This window comes from Botrytis fragariae (assembly GCF_013461495.1).
Source record: "Botrytis fragariae strain BVB16 chromosome Unknown tig00000001, whole genome shotgun sequence".
Taxonomy (NCBI): domain Eukaryota; kingdom Fungi; phylum Ascomycota; class Leotiomycetes; order Helotiales; family Sclerotiniaceae; genus Botrytis; species Botrytis fragariae.
In genome coordinates, this window is record NW_023500987.1 from 137497 (window position 1) to 155358 (window position 17862).

At 43.6% G+C, this 17862-nt stretch overlaps 4 protein-coding genes across 4 annotated transcripts; 2 read left to right on the forward strand and 2 right to left on the reverse strand.

Moving 5' to 3' along the window:
* Positions 1 to 372: 372 nt before the first annotated feature.
* Positions 373 to 2125, forward strand: Bfra_000046 (putative cytochrome p450 protein; the record flags this gene model as incomplete). The annotated part of the gene is made up of 2 exons (XM_037330496.1): positions 373 to 531; positions 582 to 2125. The coding sequence occupies exons 1-2, from the start codon at positions 399 to 401 to the stop codon at positions 2123 to 2125; spliced, it is 1677 nt and encodes a 558-aa protein (XP_037196829.1). The 5' UTR covers positions 373 to 398.
* Positions 2126 to 3322: 1197 nt separating this feature from the next.
* On the forward strand, positions 3323 to 8655 carry Bfra_000047 (putative transcription factor c2h2 protein; the record flags this gene model as incomplete). Its single annotated transcript, XM_037330497.1, has 4 exons — positions 3323 to 4025; positions 4072 to 5886; positions 5935 to 7101; positions 7307 to 8655. 4 exons carry the CDS (start codon positions 3323 to 3325, stop codon positions 8653 to 8655), a joined length of 5034 nt encoding a protein of 1677 aa, XP_037196830.1.
* Positions 8656 to 9604: 949 nt separating this feature from the next.
* Bfra_000048 (putative ncs1 allantoate transporter protein) lies at positions 9605 to 11545 on the reverse strand (the record flags this gene model as incomplete). Its single annotated transcript, XM_037330498.1, has 4 exons — positions 9605 to 10703; positions 10757 to 11043; positions 11120 to 11219; positions 11364 to 11545. 4 exons carry the CDS (start codon positions 11543 to 11545, stop codon positions 9605 to 9607), a joined length of 1668 nt encoding a protein of 555 aa, XP_037196831.1.
* A 1743-nt stretch (positions 11546 to 13288) lies between these two features.
* Bfra_000049 (putative 26s proteasome regulatory subunit rpn2 protein) lies at positions 13289 to 16875 on the reverse strand (the record flags this gene model as incomplete). Its single annotated transcript, XM_037330499.1, has 4 exons — positions 13289 to 15549; positions 15600 to 15741; positions 15812 to 16646; positions 16736 to 16875. 4 exons carry the CDS (start codon positions 16873 to 16875, stop codon positions 13289 to 13291), a joined length of 3378 nt encoding a protein of 1125 aa, XP_037196832.1.
* Positions 16876 to 17862: the final 987 nt, after the last annotated feature.

Below are 17862 nucleotides of genomic sequence, written 5' to 3' on the forward strand. Positions count from 1 at the left end.
CCAATTATTCCAAGGCTATTTGAGTTTCTTGATTGATTTTTCACCACATTTCGGTACCCTGTAAGGATTGATGAAGAAATATACCGAGGAACCGCGGCCAACATCTAGTGCCGCGAAACATTTCATGTAAACAAAATTATGACTTCATTGTCTGGAGCCAAAATATGCATCTGAAACTAATTCTGTTGGTAAGTTCGCCAGGTATATTTATAGAATATATAGTTTATAACTTGACATTTGATGTTCGGGAATTTTTAACAAGTCGATGCACCATTAAGTAGGCAATCGAGTCCTTGAGTCCTCATATCCCTTTTCTAGCTCGATCCTCACCCCCCCCCCTCCATTTACTTCACTTTTCTCTCATTTGTCTCCTTGTATACCAAAGCATATATAACACCATGGTAGAGAAAACATTTTTCTTGCTGGGACAGCCAGCCAGAACATCTCAAGCGCTTGAAGTGGATCTTCAAAATACATTTGAGTTTCTGCAATACACTGTCGCTCAAAAGTTTTCGATTGCGGAACCATCAGGTAGATTTGCAGTATTTGAATTAGCCATGCAAGAGTTAACCCATATTCAGGAATCTCGTTTCAAACTGATAAAGATGGAGTTCTTGATGATCTTGACAACTTCGTAGATGTATCTTCTCCAATCGGTATTCTGATTGACGGAAACCAAGTCAGAGATGTTCCTGGACCAACGGGCCTCCCGATTGCCGGAAGTTATTACGAAGTGTATCCTGACCATCTCGGAAATCACCAACGTTTGTTTGAACAATACGGGCCAGTATTCAAAACGACAGACATGGGTCGTACGACGTATTTCACTAACGATCCTAAGGTGGCCGATGTCTGTTTTGGAGAAGGAGGTTACTGGTCGAAAGTGATAAATTCCGATCATCCTCTTTATGGTATCAAGGATCCTATGGCAGGTGTCTTTCTATCCGATACGGATACTGAAGCATGGAAAGAAGCACATAAGTTCTTAGCACCGGCGCTTAGTCCAAAAGCCGTCAGGCATTATACACCTCAAATGCAAGACACAGCGGAACAAGCTTTTAAAGTCTTTGATGAACTGGACAAGAAGGATGAAGCTTGGAATGTATATCAGTATATGTTCAAAATGGGTTCTACTGCGATTGGAAAACTAGCTTTGGGAATGGATATGCATCATTTTGACTCGATCGATGCACCCCTTCATGACCTCGTAAGGACTGTTGGCAAAAACTTGGAGCTCAACAAGAAAGTTTCGACAATGGGAGATTGGTATTCTCATATGCCATGGGGAGCACCAAAGCAATTGAAGGACAATAAAGCGCACGTGAAAGAATTAATAGAAGAATCTATCAGAAATGTCAAAGGTGGTGGAACGGAGGATTTACCCATTCAAGATGCAGCGTTGAAGGCAACCTGTATCGTTGACTACTTAGTGAGAGCGACTGATGAAAAAGGCCACAAGCTTGCAGAAAAATACCGCAACAATGCGGCACTAGTGACTGTTGGAGCTGGGTTCATTACCACGGCTTCACTTCTCAGTTGGCTCCTATTTAGCATTGCTTCATACCCCGGTAATCAAGAACGCTTGCTCCAGGAACTGGTTGATCACGATATCAAGAACGATACAGAGTGGACACCCGACCTTGCAAATTCACTGGAATTCCTCGGGATCCTCATCAAAGAAACACAACGTCTCCACAATCCATCTTACCAACCAGGTCGTACCGCTCTCGCAGATGTGATTATTCCTGGTGGTTATCGTATTCCAAAAGGCTCCATAATGATCATTGCCATTCATCACATTCACAACAATCCGAAGGTTTGGGACTCGCCAGCAGATTTTGATCCTGATCGTTGGAATACAGAAAAGGTCAAAAGTCGACACAAGGCCTCCTATGTGCCCTTTGCTGCTGGTCCTCGAATGTGTATTGGTTTCAACTTCGCATTGCAAGAAGTCAGAGTCATTCTTTCCATGTTGGTGTATAGATATGAGTTTGAAAAGATGGGTAATGAGCCAGTGGAATATGATCCGGAATTTCAACTGGTCCGCCCGAATAACTTCTATGTGAAAGCCCGAAGAAGAACGAGATGGCCAGAGAAGTCGAAGAAACCCACGGGTACTGAATAGATGGTGCTTGTAAACCGTAGAAAAATTAGCAGAACACATAATTTCAGATTAGAGAGATAATCAAACTTTGAAGAAGAATATGTTGGTACTAAGATACGAAGTATGATGAATTATGATGAAAGAGTTATAGGCGATAGCTCATCGATGTAAGAATTGATTGAGACTGGGAACTTTAGATGTGAAATGCTTGAAACTTAAACAAGCAAATTGATGTTATACATTATAATCAATATAATTAGCTGTAGTTGAACAAGACCGAGACTACTCGATGCTCGGCTACATATTTGAGAAAGGTATGTCAGGGGGCGATTGAAGTGCGACTTCTCGCTCCAGAAGAGCCCTCGCAGAAGTCATAATCACGTGATATGGAATGTAATCAAAAGATGGGAACAAACATTAGGTTGTTTGGCTGCCCTTAATATAGCATCAATGACTACATTACCTATCATCAGCATGCACAAACGACGATGCCGCGTTTTGGTCTGATTTTGTTACGATGAAGTTTACACCGATCTGTATGTGGGAACCGGAAATTTATTCAATGAATTGACCAGCATCATGTGACTTGACATTTCACCGCTTTCTCCCATTTCCACTTCTCATCTCTACTTTCTGTCGAACTGAACTGGAAGCAGCGTTTTATGATCATGATCATACCATCAATCCCTATTTTCCTTATGGAATCGATGTTTCATTATGCTATCATGATACTTTGGAGCCCAATCCATCAATATCTTAGCACCACATTCACCGTAAATATTGTCGTCGCAAATCACAGTCCAACGAACCTTTGAGATTTCGACTTCAAGGAATGTATTCAAAGAATAAGTAGCTCTTTCAGTTTTACAACCGCAAACGACGTATTTCCTTATTCAAATGGGCATGAATGGTCTTTATTCACTCGGGATCATCATTTGCATTGCTCTTTGGTTGATCAAAGAACATCCACAATGCAATTTCACGACTTGGAAACTGGAGCTCTAGGACAAGTGTTCTGTCTGAACTAAAGATTCTGCCCTTGATGTTTCTTTTCCGTCATTTGAAGCAACAAAGGAATGGTTGGAAGCTTCAGCCGCTAAAGCTCTGTCTTCTCTTGAGATTTGTAGTACCTTCTTCCCCTTGTTTTTGTTTTTCTATCCATTCAGATAGCATTTCCATCATCATTCCCTGCCTTTTTCACAATCAACATCTTCTATAATGGCAGCAACCGGGCCCATACAGACCCTACGAGGTATAATCTCAGATTTAAGAGAATATTTCTTGCCTCATCCCGTGGATCCAGTCGAGGTACCTGTTGCTCCTCGGAATGCTAGACCCCTTTCGGAGCAGGAAGTTGCTCAATTACGACGCGAACAAGCTAAAGCTATTGATAAATATTTTGATGAAGAATTAGACAAAAAAAACTACGACGAGATTAACAACAAGAATCGAAGCCTACAATGGATGCCAGACATTCGCGCTACGGATCGTTTGTGGCGGCAAACTCGCGCATATTATGCCGAGCTTCTCAAATCCGAGAGAATATCCGACGTTCTTGATGAAAACTATGAAGAGATGCAAAAGATTTTGATCAATCCTCAGGCTTGGAGTAATGACGTACAAGCTGTGAGAGATGAACAAAGCAAAGAATACTATGAGAACATTGGCCCAGGTGGACGTTTTGACGGACAGCTCGACAATCTTGCAACAAAAATGACAATGGTCCACTTTGGTCTTCCTGTAGCACCAATGACATTGAATAATATTATGGTCCTCACTCCGGATTGGGAAGACGATGAAGACGATGAAGAAGATCCCGCACCTTCTCCCCCTCGGACACAGAGAATTATCTATTCCGAGAAGCCTTTAGAATTTTTGGATTCGTATATTGAGAGATCTTTCGGATACCAAATTATCCGACGTTCGTTACCAAAACTTCCTTGCAATGCATCTGCTAATATCAATAGGTCCTCGAGTAAGCATGCGAGGTGGCGCTGGGTCTATTGAGGAATTAGACCTTGCAGATAGTAGTGATGGTGAATGGGGCTCGCTCGTCAATATGCGTGGGGGTGCGGATCTTCATGAGCGCGCCCCTCTACTAAGAGGGTTTTATCTTAACCTTCTGGGCCCAAGTCCTAAGCATAAGTCTCGGCGTACACATCTGGTCCAAAGAGAATTCCTCATTTCAGCTCATAGGCTTCTTGGGATCCCGAATGAAATGGATTTGCACTTCAATGTTGATATCTATCGCCAGGTAGATCCACGTAAGATTGATAAACCACTACAAATCTCATTTTCAATAGCTTCACATGAAGATTTCGAAAAGAAGTGGCCAAGTATTGAGGAGGTCATCGGCAAAGTTGATCACGACCAACTCAGTATCATAATTGAAGAGCGCTTTCCTGATGAAGACGTTCCTATGTTCTATGAGGATTTACGTCGTTTGGCAAAAGAATTCCCCGATGATGCTCAAAAAACATCTCAGCATCCCATCTATTCGTATTTTGGGAAGAAACTTACCAGACCAACATACCTCGCTTTCAAAGACACCGTCACGAAACTTTTGAATATAGATCCGAGATCAGATTGGTCTTTCTTGGTTGATGTTCATACTGAAGATCGCATATTGCCACCCTTACATTTTACCAGAACACAATACAGGAACGATTTCCTTTCCCTCAGGGATAAATTTCTTATCGGTGCTAGTAATAAAATAAGCGTCTTCGTGCGCAATGTTAGTGGTTACGCACCCTCACAACACCAAGTCGTCGAACCACCTCAAAATAGTCAAATAGTCAGGTTATACAGCCAACAAGAAAATGCGGAAAGTTACTGGAAAATACCCTTGGTCCTCAACCCTGCAATACCATACTGTCTAAATAACTTACAGCCCTCATTTGTCAGAGCTTTCCTTGCCATTTACGGCCAGGATCGTCCTTCACGCAATCCACGACTTTCCGCCACACAAGAAGGGGTTCGCGAACATGCTCTTAATTTTGGCGGTATGGAGGTAACCCCTCAAACTTGGGAGTGGGTTGTTGAACGAGTTAGACAACAGAAAAATCTTCCAAAACCTGTCGCAGAACCTGATGCTGATTCTGATGCTGAATCTGAGGTTGATTTGTCATGTCAACTCACTATAACAATTCCACCTCATTCAGACATGAGGAAAAAGCCCGAGGATACAATTTACCTCCATCTCATTGGCGATGACTACCAGAGGGATATTGCATTTGAACGCAATGAATATCAACATATTTACAGCTTTATTGTAGAACGACTGAGAAAGGTTCATCGTCATAGCCAGAATTCAAAATACCCGAACGGTAGTCTTGTCGCAATGTGGTTCAGTGCTATAGAACGTGAAGAGAACCTGCCGCCTGTCATTATAGAAATTGATGACGAGTTACCAGACGCTGAGAAGGGCAATATGATTAGAACAGCTTTCCTCGGTCGCGTACAAACTTTCTCGAATATTTGGTTCCGTCCGGAGTATCAAGTTTTCACTCTTCATGATAATGTCGAAGGCGAACGTATCTGGCAGTGGGATACAACAGACGAACAACACAATACCTCCCTAGAGAACTTCAGGGCAAACATGAGAGAAATGTATGATGATTGGGATCATGCTCTTGACTCGAATTTTGTTTTACTCCAAACAAAGACAAATCGTTCATTCGCAGTGGATCGAAGAACTACAGAGAGTTACTGGAGGAAATACATCTTTGATTGGCTCACAGAAACCGATATATTCATTGAGCGAAGAGAAACTAGACCTTTCAGTGAGTTTCGCCATGCTTCAACCCATATGACTAATTAACACTTCACAGTGCAACCTGATACAGTTCCTTGGGGCTATAGACATACTCGTCAAATCCCACCTCCTCCTCCGGTGGAACTTAACCCAGTTCCTGTGGCGCCTGTTGTTGAAGCATCACAGCAGCCTCGTATCAACAAGACACGACTCATTGCACCCGTTGCCGAAAAGGCCATCACTCCAAAATGGGAGACTTGGATGACAGATCAACATCGTAAGGATGCATTACAGCGTCGTTCATATATCCAAGACCAATCAGTCATTGAGCCGGGTCTTGATCCCTCAGCACCAACATATGGGCCTAGTAAAGAATTGACATTAGGAGTTTCTCTTTCAACTCCTGCAGTTTATACACAACGACTGACCCCTACTGATATTTTAAACTTGGTAGAAGAAAATCAGAAGTTAAGGAATGGCTTGTTGGAGCGATCTCACAACTGTCTCATCTGCTCTGTGACCATGGCGGGCTATGAGCATGCTGAAATACAACGACATTATGGACAGCATCTAGTCCAACTCCAAAAAGAGGGTCAATGTCCTCTTTGTGAGCGAGAATCGTGGTCGATCATGACCATGGAGCAAAAGAAAGAGCATCTTGAAACTCATCAAGTGGAAACAGACACCGAAATGATTCGCAATTTCTGGAATGGCATTGAATGTCCTGTTTGCGATGCCAAAATGAGTGGTTTTACGGCCGAACAAGTTCTTCGTCACATGGCAGACCATATACCAGGAATCGTCGAATTCTGTGACAAATGCGGACTTCGCACCGCTATCTGCAATCATGCTGAACTAGTTCATCACAGATACGTATGCCTTGATCAACCAGATCATGGACCACTTGATCTAAAACCTTCATTCTGCGGCGATTGTGGTCAGAACCGTACCACGGAGGACGAAGAAGAACGGGGTCAGCATGTCATAAATTGTACCGCTAAGAATCGACGTGTTCAAGATAAGAAGTTCTGTACCAAATGTGGCATTGATAAGAGTGCATGGAGCAACAATGAAATCACCACGCATGATGAGCATTGCACATCTCCACAAGGTTTGCCAAAAGCTTTTTGCTTGAGATGTGGTACAAAGTTGCTTGGTGTCACTGAAGTTCAATTGGATGATCATAGAGTATATTGTTCTATTAGAACAAAAGAACCTGAGAATTTGAGACAGCGAGTTGAAGGTACGTTCACTATATTTCCTTATTGCTTCAATTCACATAATCTTTTCCCAAATCTTCTTTCCTCCATTCCATTATTTCTATAGGGTATCAAGCTGATATCCCTTTCTTCCTTTCAGATCTTGAAACCCTAATTAAGCGTATCTGGATTGCACCTCGTCCCCTTACGGGTCCTCTAACCATAACTGATTCACCCCTCCCCATTCAGAGCTTCAGGCACGAACTGCAACACTCAATCGCATTGCGGCCAAGAACGCAGCCACACTCTCCTGGATTACCCAACGGGAGAACGAGCTCGTAGAAAGCGAAAGAGCTTTAGCCGAACGAGAGTCGAAACGCCCTATGGGTGAAAGACGAGCATACGCTGAAGATAGGAATAGCCTTGGACCATGTCCTTGGTCTCGCAAAGGTTGCGAATATCACACGATCAACCAGACGCGAAGGCAAATCTTTGAACACATGGCCACACATTTAGTTACCGATCAAAACAAAAGTCTCCCATTTACTTGTCCATTCCCTGGCTGTAGCAAGCAAATTGCTGTACCCGGCTCAGATTCCGATGACAATCTTCTCGTGGTAGACCATTATCGTCACCGCAATTATCAAGGTATCGCGGATGTACATGGTGTGTCTAAGGGCAGGGATCCGAAGGAACTCAAAAAATTGGTAGATCATTTCCAAAAGGCCAATGCAATGAATTCCCGTACCCGCTTGCGAAATACTACACCACTTCCTGGGCCAGGCCAGGGACAAGGGACGGGTGGAGCAGGAGCGGGTGGATTTGGTGGCGGATTAGGAGGTGGAGGGGGATTCCAGCACTCCAACTCCAACCGCCTTGAAACAGGTTACGCGAATCACCCCTCATACCTACCTTCCGACGACAACTTACAGCAAAGTATCGAAGCCGATCATGTACAATACGGAGACGATGAAAATCTTTTCCAAGCTGGCGATTACGAGCCTCCAACTGAAGCCGAAACCGACCCCGGAGTCGAAATCGAAATTTCGCAGCCAACACCTACCAGACGACACCGGTCCTTTGCAGCTCCGCTAGACTCATACGATAAACCATACTCCACATACACTCTCAAATCAATCAGGCAACCCCCTCCCCTTCCATACTCCCCCACCAAACGTAAATCGTCCGCCGCAATCCCCGAAGAGGACTTATACCCACCCTCTAACCGTACCACGCGTCGACGCACGGCGATCCAGACTCCAAGTCCAGAGATCGAAGCCGAACCCGTGCGAAGATCGAGTCGACAGGATCGCCGACGAAAATCAATGCATGGTATAGATCTAGATCAAGATGAAGACGAGGGAGAAACAAGAGAGGTAAAGCCTCAGGATTGGAAAAATCTAATGAATACGTATGAAACCGAGACGTCGCGGATAAAGCAGTATGAGTCGAGTGGTACTGAGAGCTCAGGGCAGGCACAGGTACACCAGGAGGGCGAAAATGAGAGTTCGGAGCAAGTTACTTCGACGTCTAATTCGAACCGGAGTCCGAGTCCGGTTCGTAGGGTGACGAGGTATAGAACCAGGTCAGGAGGATAAAAGTATATTGGGTGGAGAGACATTGTTGGGGTGATTGGAATTGTGATGGTTACTGGCGTGGTTTAATTTTTATTTCAAGATTTGGATTTCTTTTCTTGCGAATTCTCCCTTTTGTTTTTTAGTAGTCGTTCATCTCTCTCTCTCTCTTTCTCTCTCTTCTTTCTTTATCTTTTGTATTCTGTCTTTTGTATTTGTGTCATCTGTACCATGCTACCTCGAGGTGTTTTGGAAATATGAAATGATAGGAATAATAAGTACCATGACATGTATGACTCTATCCATCTTATGATCCCTACATAATGAGTGAACGAGTCTATATTGTGATTCGAATAGAGAAAGTGAATAGTATGTGGTGGATATTCTGAATTCGTGATCAACATATCATCTCTCAGGTACATATATCAATATTTCATCCATGTTCAACAAAACCAGTCACTTCAGACTCCCTTTGACAATGATTTCCATGTGTAACTATTGAAGTTCTCATATTTCCTACACGTATGTTTCTTCATCTTCTAGTCTTTTGATGTAAAACTATAGGTTATTGCCGCATAATCTATCATACAACCAAGATTTCCAACTGCGCAAACTACCTAGGTAGTTACAGGTCAACAATCAGAAACTTGAATGGTCAAAATGGTTTGAAATGTTTGATTCATTTTTTGATATTATACCTGCGTTTATATACCAAGAATCTATATCTAATCTACCGGTCCAAATATTGTTGGATATCATATGTTAGTGCCACGGATTTAGGATATTGCCAGATCATATCGCATCATCCGTCCCGTCCTATTCTTTATTTCCATGATTATGAACATCTCATCCAAGACATCATCGGCGTGTAAAGATTGAGCGATACAATATTCACTTTCCAACCCCCCAATCTCACATCATCTCCTACCTCTTCTCCCCATCTCCAGAAACCCACACCCCTTCCAATCCACCCTCAGCATTCTCCCCCTTCACTACCCATCCTCTCCTCCCTCTCCCCCTCCACCACATCCCCATACACCGACCTCTCAACCAAAGATTCCCTCGCCGGCCACCCCCAACTCACCCCCACATAAACCACCACACTAACCACAAACCCAAAAAGCCAATCAAACGAATAAAGATTTTTCGCTCCTTGACTAATGCTCACTGCATCCATTTCCACTCCCGTCTCCCCATCCGTCTTCAACGCAATATTATACGCCAGCCCCGGAAGATTCGGACACACCGCCAGCAGCAACGCCAAGAGCGCGCGCCAATTAACTCCATACGCGTATCTATATCTTCCATGGGGATCGTACAGCGCCGGAACATCCAGATGTTGTTTCCGCACCATCCAGTAGTCCGCTGCGAGGATCCCCGCAATGGGCGCGAGGAAGACGGCATAGCCGCCCATGAAAGAGAGGAAGGTTTGGGCGGAGCTGATGATTTTCCAAGGGACGATGATCCATCCGCCGATGATGGCAGCGATGACGCAGCCGCGTTCGATGTTGATGTAGCGGGGGAAGAGAACGGTGAGATCATTTGCTGCACTTATAGAGTTTGCGGTGATATTTGTGCCGACTTGTGCGATGTACCAAGCGGCGGCTGCGAAGAATGCTGCGGTTCGTCCGCCGTGTCCTAGATCTAGCCACTTGGCGAGGATGTCGAGAGGATTCCAGAGTGGTTCTCCATAGATGACTCCGGTGGCTGAGGTGGTGATGATACCGATTGTACCACACAGGGTGAAAATGAGAGGGAGGAAGGGAAGTTGAATGAATTGACCTTTGGAAGATCGTGCATAGCGAGAAAAATCGGGGATATTGCATGATAGTGTAGCCCACGTGCCTGTGACGGATGTCATGCAGGAGAGCCAGAGATATGCTTTGGTGGATCCGGAAACGGTAGGTTGGAGGTCGAAGATGGATCCTGAGCCGCCGGCTTTGTGGATACACCAGCCCATGGTTGCAAGTGCGGCAACAGGGGCTGCGATGAGTTTTGTCACGAAGAGGTAACGGAGACGAGTAGGGGGTATAAGAAGGAGTGGAAGTTGAATGATCCAGAAGAGAAAGTAGCTAAAGATAACCTCATCAGTATTTCTTACTGTTCATCCAGTAGAATGACATACCTAATCATTCCCTGCGTAGTGATTCCTTGATCCTCCGGAATATGATTCGGCACATTCGCATAACTAGGCCAAATAGCCAATATCATAATCGTAACACACTGTGCTCCGCCGGCGCCTACTATGCCCAACCAAAACATTGCCAGTATAGCTCTCGAAATAATACAAAAGTATGCAAAATAATATCCAAAAGATGCTCGAATTGCTACTGAAAATGGAATATGGAATTTTGCACCGATGGCCCCGTTGAGTACCACGGGAATTGCAACGCATGTTGTTCCTACTACCATCTTTTATATTTGTCAGTTTTGATCTGATGATTGATGAGATGGCTAGGTCACATAAAGAGATGGCGTATAAACTCACAATTGGAATTGCTTCTCTCCATGTTAACCCCACCGCCAAAACACTACTCGCCGTCTCCCAAGTACTCAGAGTGATTGTATCAGTTGCCCAATATGCCATCCTATATTGCATATCATCAGCCAACACCCCACCTACTCTATCCATCATCTCTTCGCCAAATCAACCCAATATCCTCCAGCATTTCCCATTCCCATCCCCATTAACCCTCAAAACATCTCCACGAAATCACAAGTAACAAACTCACCAAGTCCACAAAGTCCAAGTTTGATTTTCCTTCTTCACCGGATCCATATCCTCATTTGTCCAAACATGTTCTGGCGCCAACGCACTTTTCTGCTTTGGTAATTCCCATGCCTTGACAGTCGTGCATCGTTCTCTAATCTGTCTTCCGGTAGGAACATATGGTATCGAAGCGAAAGAACGCATCTTCACTCTTTGCCTCTTCTCGACAACAGCAAATAACCTCTCAAGCGTATCTATGAACAAGCCCTTCTTTCCTCCAACCTCGAGCTTCAAAGCGCACCTAAAGCAATAAACAAAAGATCAAGAACGACAAAACACGAAACGAAGAATCTCGGTCTGTGGTATGTATAAATACAAATTTGATTCAATACCAATTCCACCTAAACCCAAACTTTACCTATAAGGTAGATAGGTAACTTTCCTTCCATTTGTAAAACCCCTCCCTCATCGCATTTGCATATCGTGTACTATGCGATAGATATCGAACCGGAGAAGGATAAGCAGAATGATAAGGGCCCATGCAGAGATACGCAGAAGCAGATATATTCTTACCAGGGAGTGGTCGATCGCGAGCGAATCAGACGAGAATCATCCGACAACCTTGCACTTGCAGATCTCGACAGATATGGGCGAGATGAGATGAGATGAGATAGGTGTCTTAGAAAAGCTTAATGCTATTTCATCTTTGAGCATCGTCTCAGAATTGTCATTCCATACATTTCACTCGAATGTATATACAGATTCCAAGCGTGATTATCGTATCCTTTCTTCGACATCGCATCAAGGACCCCCATATTGCCCAACATCAAACGAAAGATATCTCCACTCCAAAAAATCCGAACCACAGTCTCTCCCTCGTAAAATCGACAAACATAAACCAGCCCTAACCGAAACCATACAACTTTACATACCCACCTAGCGTACATGACTGTAGAAACCTATACAAGCAAGCACTACACACTGAAGATCTCCACACCGGGTACCCCTCGATCTATAGGATCTGGGCAAGAATCTCCAAATCCAATCCCATCCTTGTAACTATCTAGTCGCGATATTCTTCATGATTTCATCGAAAAGTGATTGTTCAGCTGTCGTGAACCAGAATTCCGTGACTCTGCGTATTCAGCCTATTGTCCATCAGATAAAGGAAAGAAATAGGAAGGAAGGAAGGAAGGAAGGGAAAAGTTTTGATCACAGGTCTCTAAGCTCTACTAGTAGTAGTAAGAGGTAACCGTATCGAACAACACTTTCCCATCATTCAACCCCTTATACACAAAACTACCTCCCTCCACATTAAGATATCCAAATCCTACTAAACATAATTCAAATCATACAAACCCTCTCTTCAAATCCTCATCTCTTTTTCTCCATCCCGTCCCTCCCCTCTCCTAATATCAAAGAACCTCAAATCACATCACACAATCTTGCATTAACCCTGCCTATCTACCTATTAACACAGTCTAAAAATCCTCATATTCATATTCATAAACATTAACATCATGACTTTCTCTCCGGCTCTAACAAAGCATTACGAGAATCTCTGTTAAACGCTTTTTTATCTAATTGAATTATACCCTAAAAAATGAAAGGGTACAAATTAATTATCTGATTGCGCGAGAATGATCACAATGTTCCAAAGTTTGTCTAGCTGTTGCAACATATCACGTATTGATACCCCCAAACAAAAAAGGCAAGGATAAAAGACCATAGAATGGATCTCATGATCACTCAAACAACACATCACATGAGGTAAATGCTTCACTTATAATGCTCTCTGTTATACACATCTCTATACTATCACAATGCATTTCCTCCACTTCAATACATGCATGATGCTATCCTCAAGGACTGCATCTAAAACATGCTTCCGCTGAATGTAAACTGCTAAAATTACAGATTTCACTACGAGCCCCAAGTTAAAATGATTTACTGTTCCTCTCCATCAGAGAAATATTCGAAATCATTGGGCACAGCAGCTTCCTCGTCACCCTCATCGTCTTCATCAACAGCGGTCAATACACCTGCAGCAGCAGCAGCTCCTGAGAATGCACCTGCAGCTTCACCTTGAGCGTGGGCTTGACGACGTATGTTGAAGGCTTCGTTGCGTAGATCCCCAAAAGTTGTAAACGTTGCAGCCTTTTCGACATTGACCTTCTTCACCTTTTCTTCAATCAGGACCTTTTCTTCTTCTGGCTGAGTATCAATCATTACGATAACGCCCCCAGTTGGTTTCTTGACTGGCTTGTATCGACCAGCTGGGAAACTAACAAACTTGAGTTGAGATGGTAAAACTCTAGACATGTTTTCAATCTCATACCCAACCTTCTCCTTCTCAAGTTTCTTCTTCAAGGTCTCTCCAGGGGTATCTTTTTCGCCTTCATCCTTTTTCTCAGCAGATTTATCTTCAGTGTCTTTGGATGACTCATCTACATCCATCTTATCATCGGCTGAGGAGGGAAGTTTTGGTGTGGCAGGGGTTTGATCGATATCCATACTCTCTCGTCGTTGAGCACGCTCTTTCTTCTGTGCTCTGCGTTTTGCTTGAGCGGTTGTCGATAGTACGGCAGTTGCAATCAAAGTTGGTGCATCCTCAGTCTTGACTTCTTGCTCTGGGGGGTAGTCGAAAAGGCTTGGACGAGTAGCACTGTGAAATTTGAAACTTGGAATCTCCAATTCGCTGTTTAAACCGATCATAGATGTAGGGGTAAAGGTCAAGGAGAGGAAATGGGTGAATGGGAACCAGTACCAGTATTGTGTAAAGACTGCCATACCGACAATACCTGCCATGTTCAGATTACCAGTTTGAGTTTGTAATCCGATTGTGCAATTACGTCCTCCAGCATCAATTATACCCAATGCTAATGCACAACCAAACTTGGCCATAGCGTCCTCATGACGATCTGCAACAACCTTCTTCAAGGTTTTGCGAATTTCCGTAACCTTTGGATTCATTGCTTCATTCTGTTGGACCATAATCATAGCGAGAGAGATCAAGGCACCCTGTCGCACAAAGTCTGTAGGGTCCTTCATCATAGGCTCAAGCAGATCGATGGCTTCATCAAGACCGGTACCGGCACAAGAGATACCAAGAGCCATGGCGGCACCGTATCTAACATGTGGATTGTAAGATTCGGACAAAAGTTCGACCATACGTGGCACACTTCCGGGCTTGCGGAACAGAATGAAACCCAAACTCATGACGGCAACACGGCGAACATCGTCGTTCACATCACTGACAGCTACATGAAGTAATTGACGAACTGCCTTGTTGCTTCCTGTACCACAGTATGCCAAAGCTACAGCCAAGATACCACCATAACGGAGAGATGGGTCTGCGTCTTTCAATAATCCCTTAATGAGATCATCGGCTCCTTCTTGTCTGCCGTACATAACTAATGCCATACCGAGAGCAAGACCTCGAACAGTCTTCTCGTGTTGAGTATCGTGAGCATAGAGGATCATCTCTTGCAAGACTTTCTCATTTCCAGTTCCCAACATGATGAGACCAATCGCAAGACCAACAGCCTCACCATTGAGTGCAGAATCGGTTAAAAGTACGTTTTGCAAGTTCTCGAGAATTTTTTGATCACCTGTAGCCATACCAGCAATACCCAATCCTAACGCACCACCATGCTGGATAACCTCTTCCTGAGTCTCATTGAAGCTTTTCTTCAAATACTCGAGGGCATCGGCGCCATGGTTGGCATAGATCAACCCATAAGCATAAAGAGCACCACCCTGACTATAATGTGAACCTGTAATTGACGAGGGCTTTGGTAGATAAGGTTCCAATAGTCTCTTGGCCTGTGAAAGATTGCCACGGTGAATAACACCAAGAGCAGCAGTGGCAGAAAACTTTGACCAGTTGACTGCCTTTCCTAACCAATCTAGATTGTCGCGGAAGAATTTGTCGTTGGTTGTGCCGTGGTTCATAAACGCATTGCAGAAAGTAACAGCTGTGTGAAAGATGGAGTTGCGACCTTCAAGACTGTCACGAACCTTGTTGAGAATACTGAGGTCGGTGTGGTTATTGCGGTATAAGAATTCGAGGTTGAGTCGAATGGTCTCGCTACCATTAAGGATCTTTCGGATCGAGTCATAAACCTTGAGTTGTTCATCCGAGGCTTCTTCGGTAGAGTCTCCGGCTTGATCATTCAACTCTCCCAAGAGCTGATCGGATTCTGTTGCTACTCAAAAAATCAGTAAAAACTCAAGCATGAATATAGAGTCTACTCACGCTCCTCTGTAGATGGCTCTACCTCGGTGACCTTCTTGGGCAAAGATTTAATAACCTTGGCGAGGAATTCTTGAGTACCATTATCATATAAGTCGAAAGCGATCTGATATGCGATAGCGGTAGAAGTTTGATCATCCTTGGCCTAAAAAAGGTCAGCCTCATTCCAAATAACACGTAAAGTCACTGTAGCCTCGTCCAGTTGGTATACTTACCACAAGCTTTTTCAACATTGCCGATGCCTCTTCGTCGATGTTGAGATAAACAACGCATTTTGCAATTGCAAAATAATCGGGAGTTGGTATATCGTTCAGCAGATCCAGGATCAATCTGAGTATCTCTGTTCGAAGCCCTCTCTCTTGTACGACACCCATGCAAATGTCCAAGACATATTCCATCAATTCTTCTGTTGGGCCAGCTGTACCTTCGGGCACCTTCGATTTTGACTTCTTTTCGTCGTCACTAGCACGCTTGATGACTCTTCGTAAGACCTCCAAATTTCTAGCCTCAACCGCAATTCCTACCACTTGTCTATACCTCCCTTCGCGTAAACAATTCTCGAATAGTCTTTCGACAATCTTTTGGAGCGCAATCTGAGTAGAACGATCTGGTAAAATGGTAGAATCCGAAGTCTTGCCTTCTGCTACAGACTGTTCCAACATGTTGTTGGTAGAGGCTCGTGATAGAAGAGATTTTGATGGTAGAGTAGACTGCGAGAAAGGCGTAGTGGGTGAAGTCAACGCAGCAGCAGCCGCGCTGATGTCATTGAGCCCACTTGCGAAAGTAGTTGCGAGAGTAGGTAAAGCATTATCCCGTTTCTTTTCTTGCGGTGCAGCATGGTGTTGAGCAGATACACTGATATAGGTGTCGACACATTTTGAAATGATGGTTTCTTCAAATTCGCCTGGGTTGTCGAGTTGAAATAGATCACCCGCTCCGAGAGCAAATGACATACTTTCGTTGTATGCTTGTAAATGATAATAGACCTTTGCCAACACCAAGGAAGCTAGTCGTCGCTCGGGGAAGGATTCATCTTCGTAAAGCGCCTCACTGAAAAGTGGCCAAATTAGTCTTGAGTTGGTCATGATGATGGAGCTATCTCGAGATGGATTATCTGCGACGAGTTGAATTTGACTTACATTTGAGAAATCGAACCTGCAACCTCTGTCCATAGGGTATCAATATCATCATTCAACGTTTGAAGAGCAAAAACCTTGAGCTCTGGTTCTTCATCTGAGAGGAAACCCAAGACACCAGAGGCTGAAGTTAGACTCGGCATGGTTGGTTGAATGGCTTGAAAACCGAAGAGATCTAAATTCGCAAAAGTTGAATTATTTGAAGGAGGTTAATGAAAGTTGCTCTTCAAGAATATGAAGGACGTGAAAGAGATTTGATGGATGTGGTAGTTGACAATGAGTTTGTGTAGAGTGTACAAACCTTGAACGGAGCGTATCGATTACAACAATCAGGCACACCTTTTGGCACGTCAACACTCAAACAGCTTCAACTAAGCTTAGTGGGAAAGACGGGATTAGCCGGCAGTGAATTGTAGGTAGGGTAGGTTACATAATCAAGATGGAGCTCGGATCAGGCTAAGAGAAGACAAGACAAGACGAGACGAGACAAGGCTGAGTGGACTGAGGCAAGGCTGAGTACTCTACCTGCCTGTACGGAGTATCTTATGATTACCAAATGAAAATCACTCAACTTATTAACTTAATTCATCTGGAAATAAATTCCTTTAAAGATCATTCGTGTAAATATCAATCTTTTGAAGATATACTTTGAATCATCTTCATCTAAGCTCTATACGTCATATACGCCGTATTCGTATTGTGTCAATATACTTCATTCTTCACTTCGAACCATGCTGTAGCACCTTTGATGAGGTACCTACCTAGATAGACACATATGAATACCTCTCTTACTGGTATCTACCTCCCTCCCTGCCTCCCTGCCTCCTACCCTATAATGTAGCTACCCAACCTACATAGGTAGTTCCATCATATGTAAATTGCCAAAGACCACAAACCACAAACCACATACTTATCATTATTATCATTATTACTATTGTTACTATTATTATTATTTGTCGTGCTTCAAATCTTCAACCCCCTATTCATCATCCCCCAAACAATCAATTATTTATCACCAAAAAATAAATAAAACCCCTTCCAAGATGTACTCAATATCGACTCAATATCTACTGTAAAAATTTATAATCCTTTAAATTTCCAAATTGGGGTCCATCTGGTCAAGATCCCCT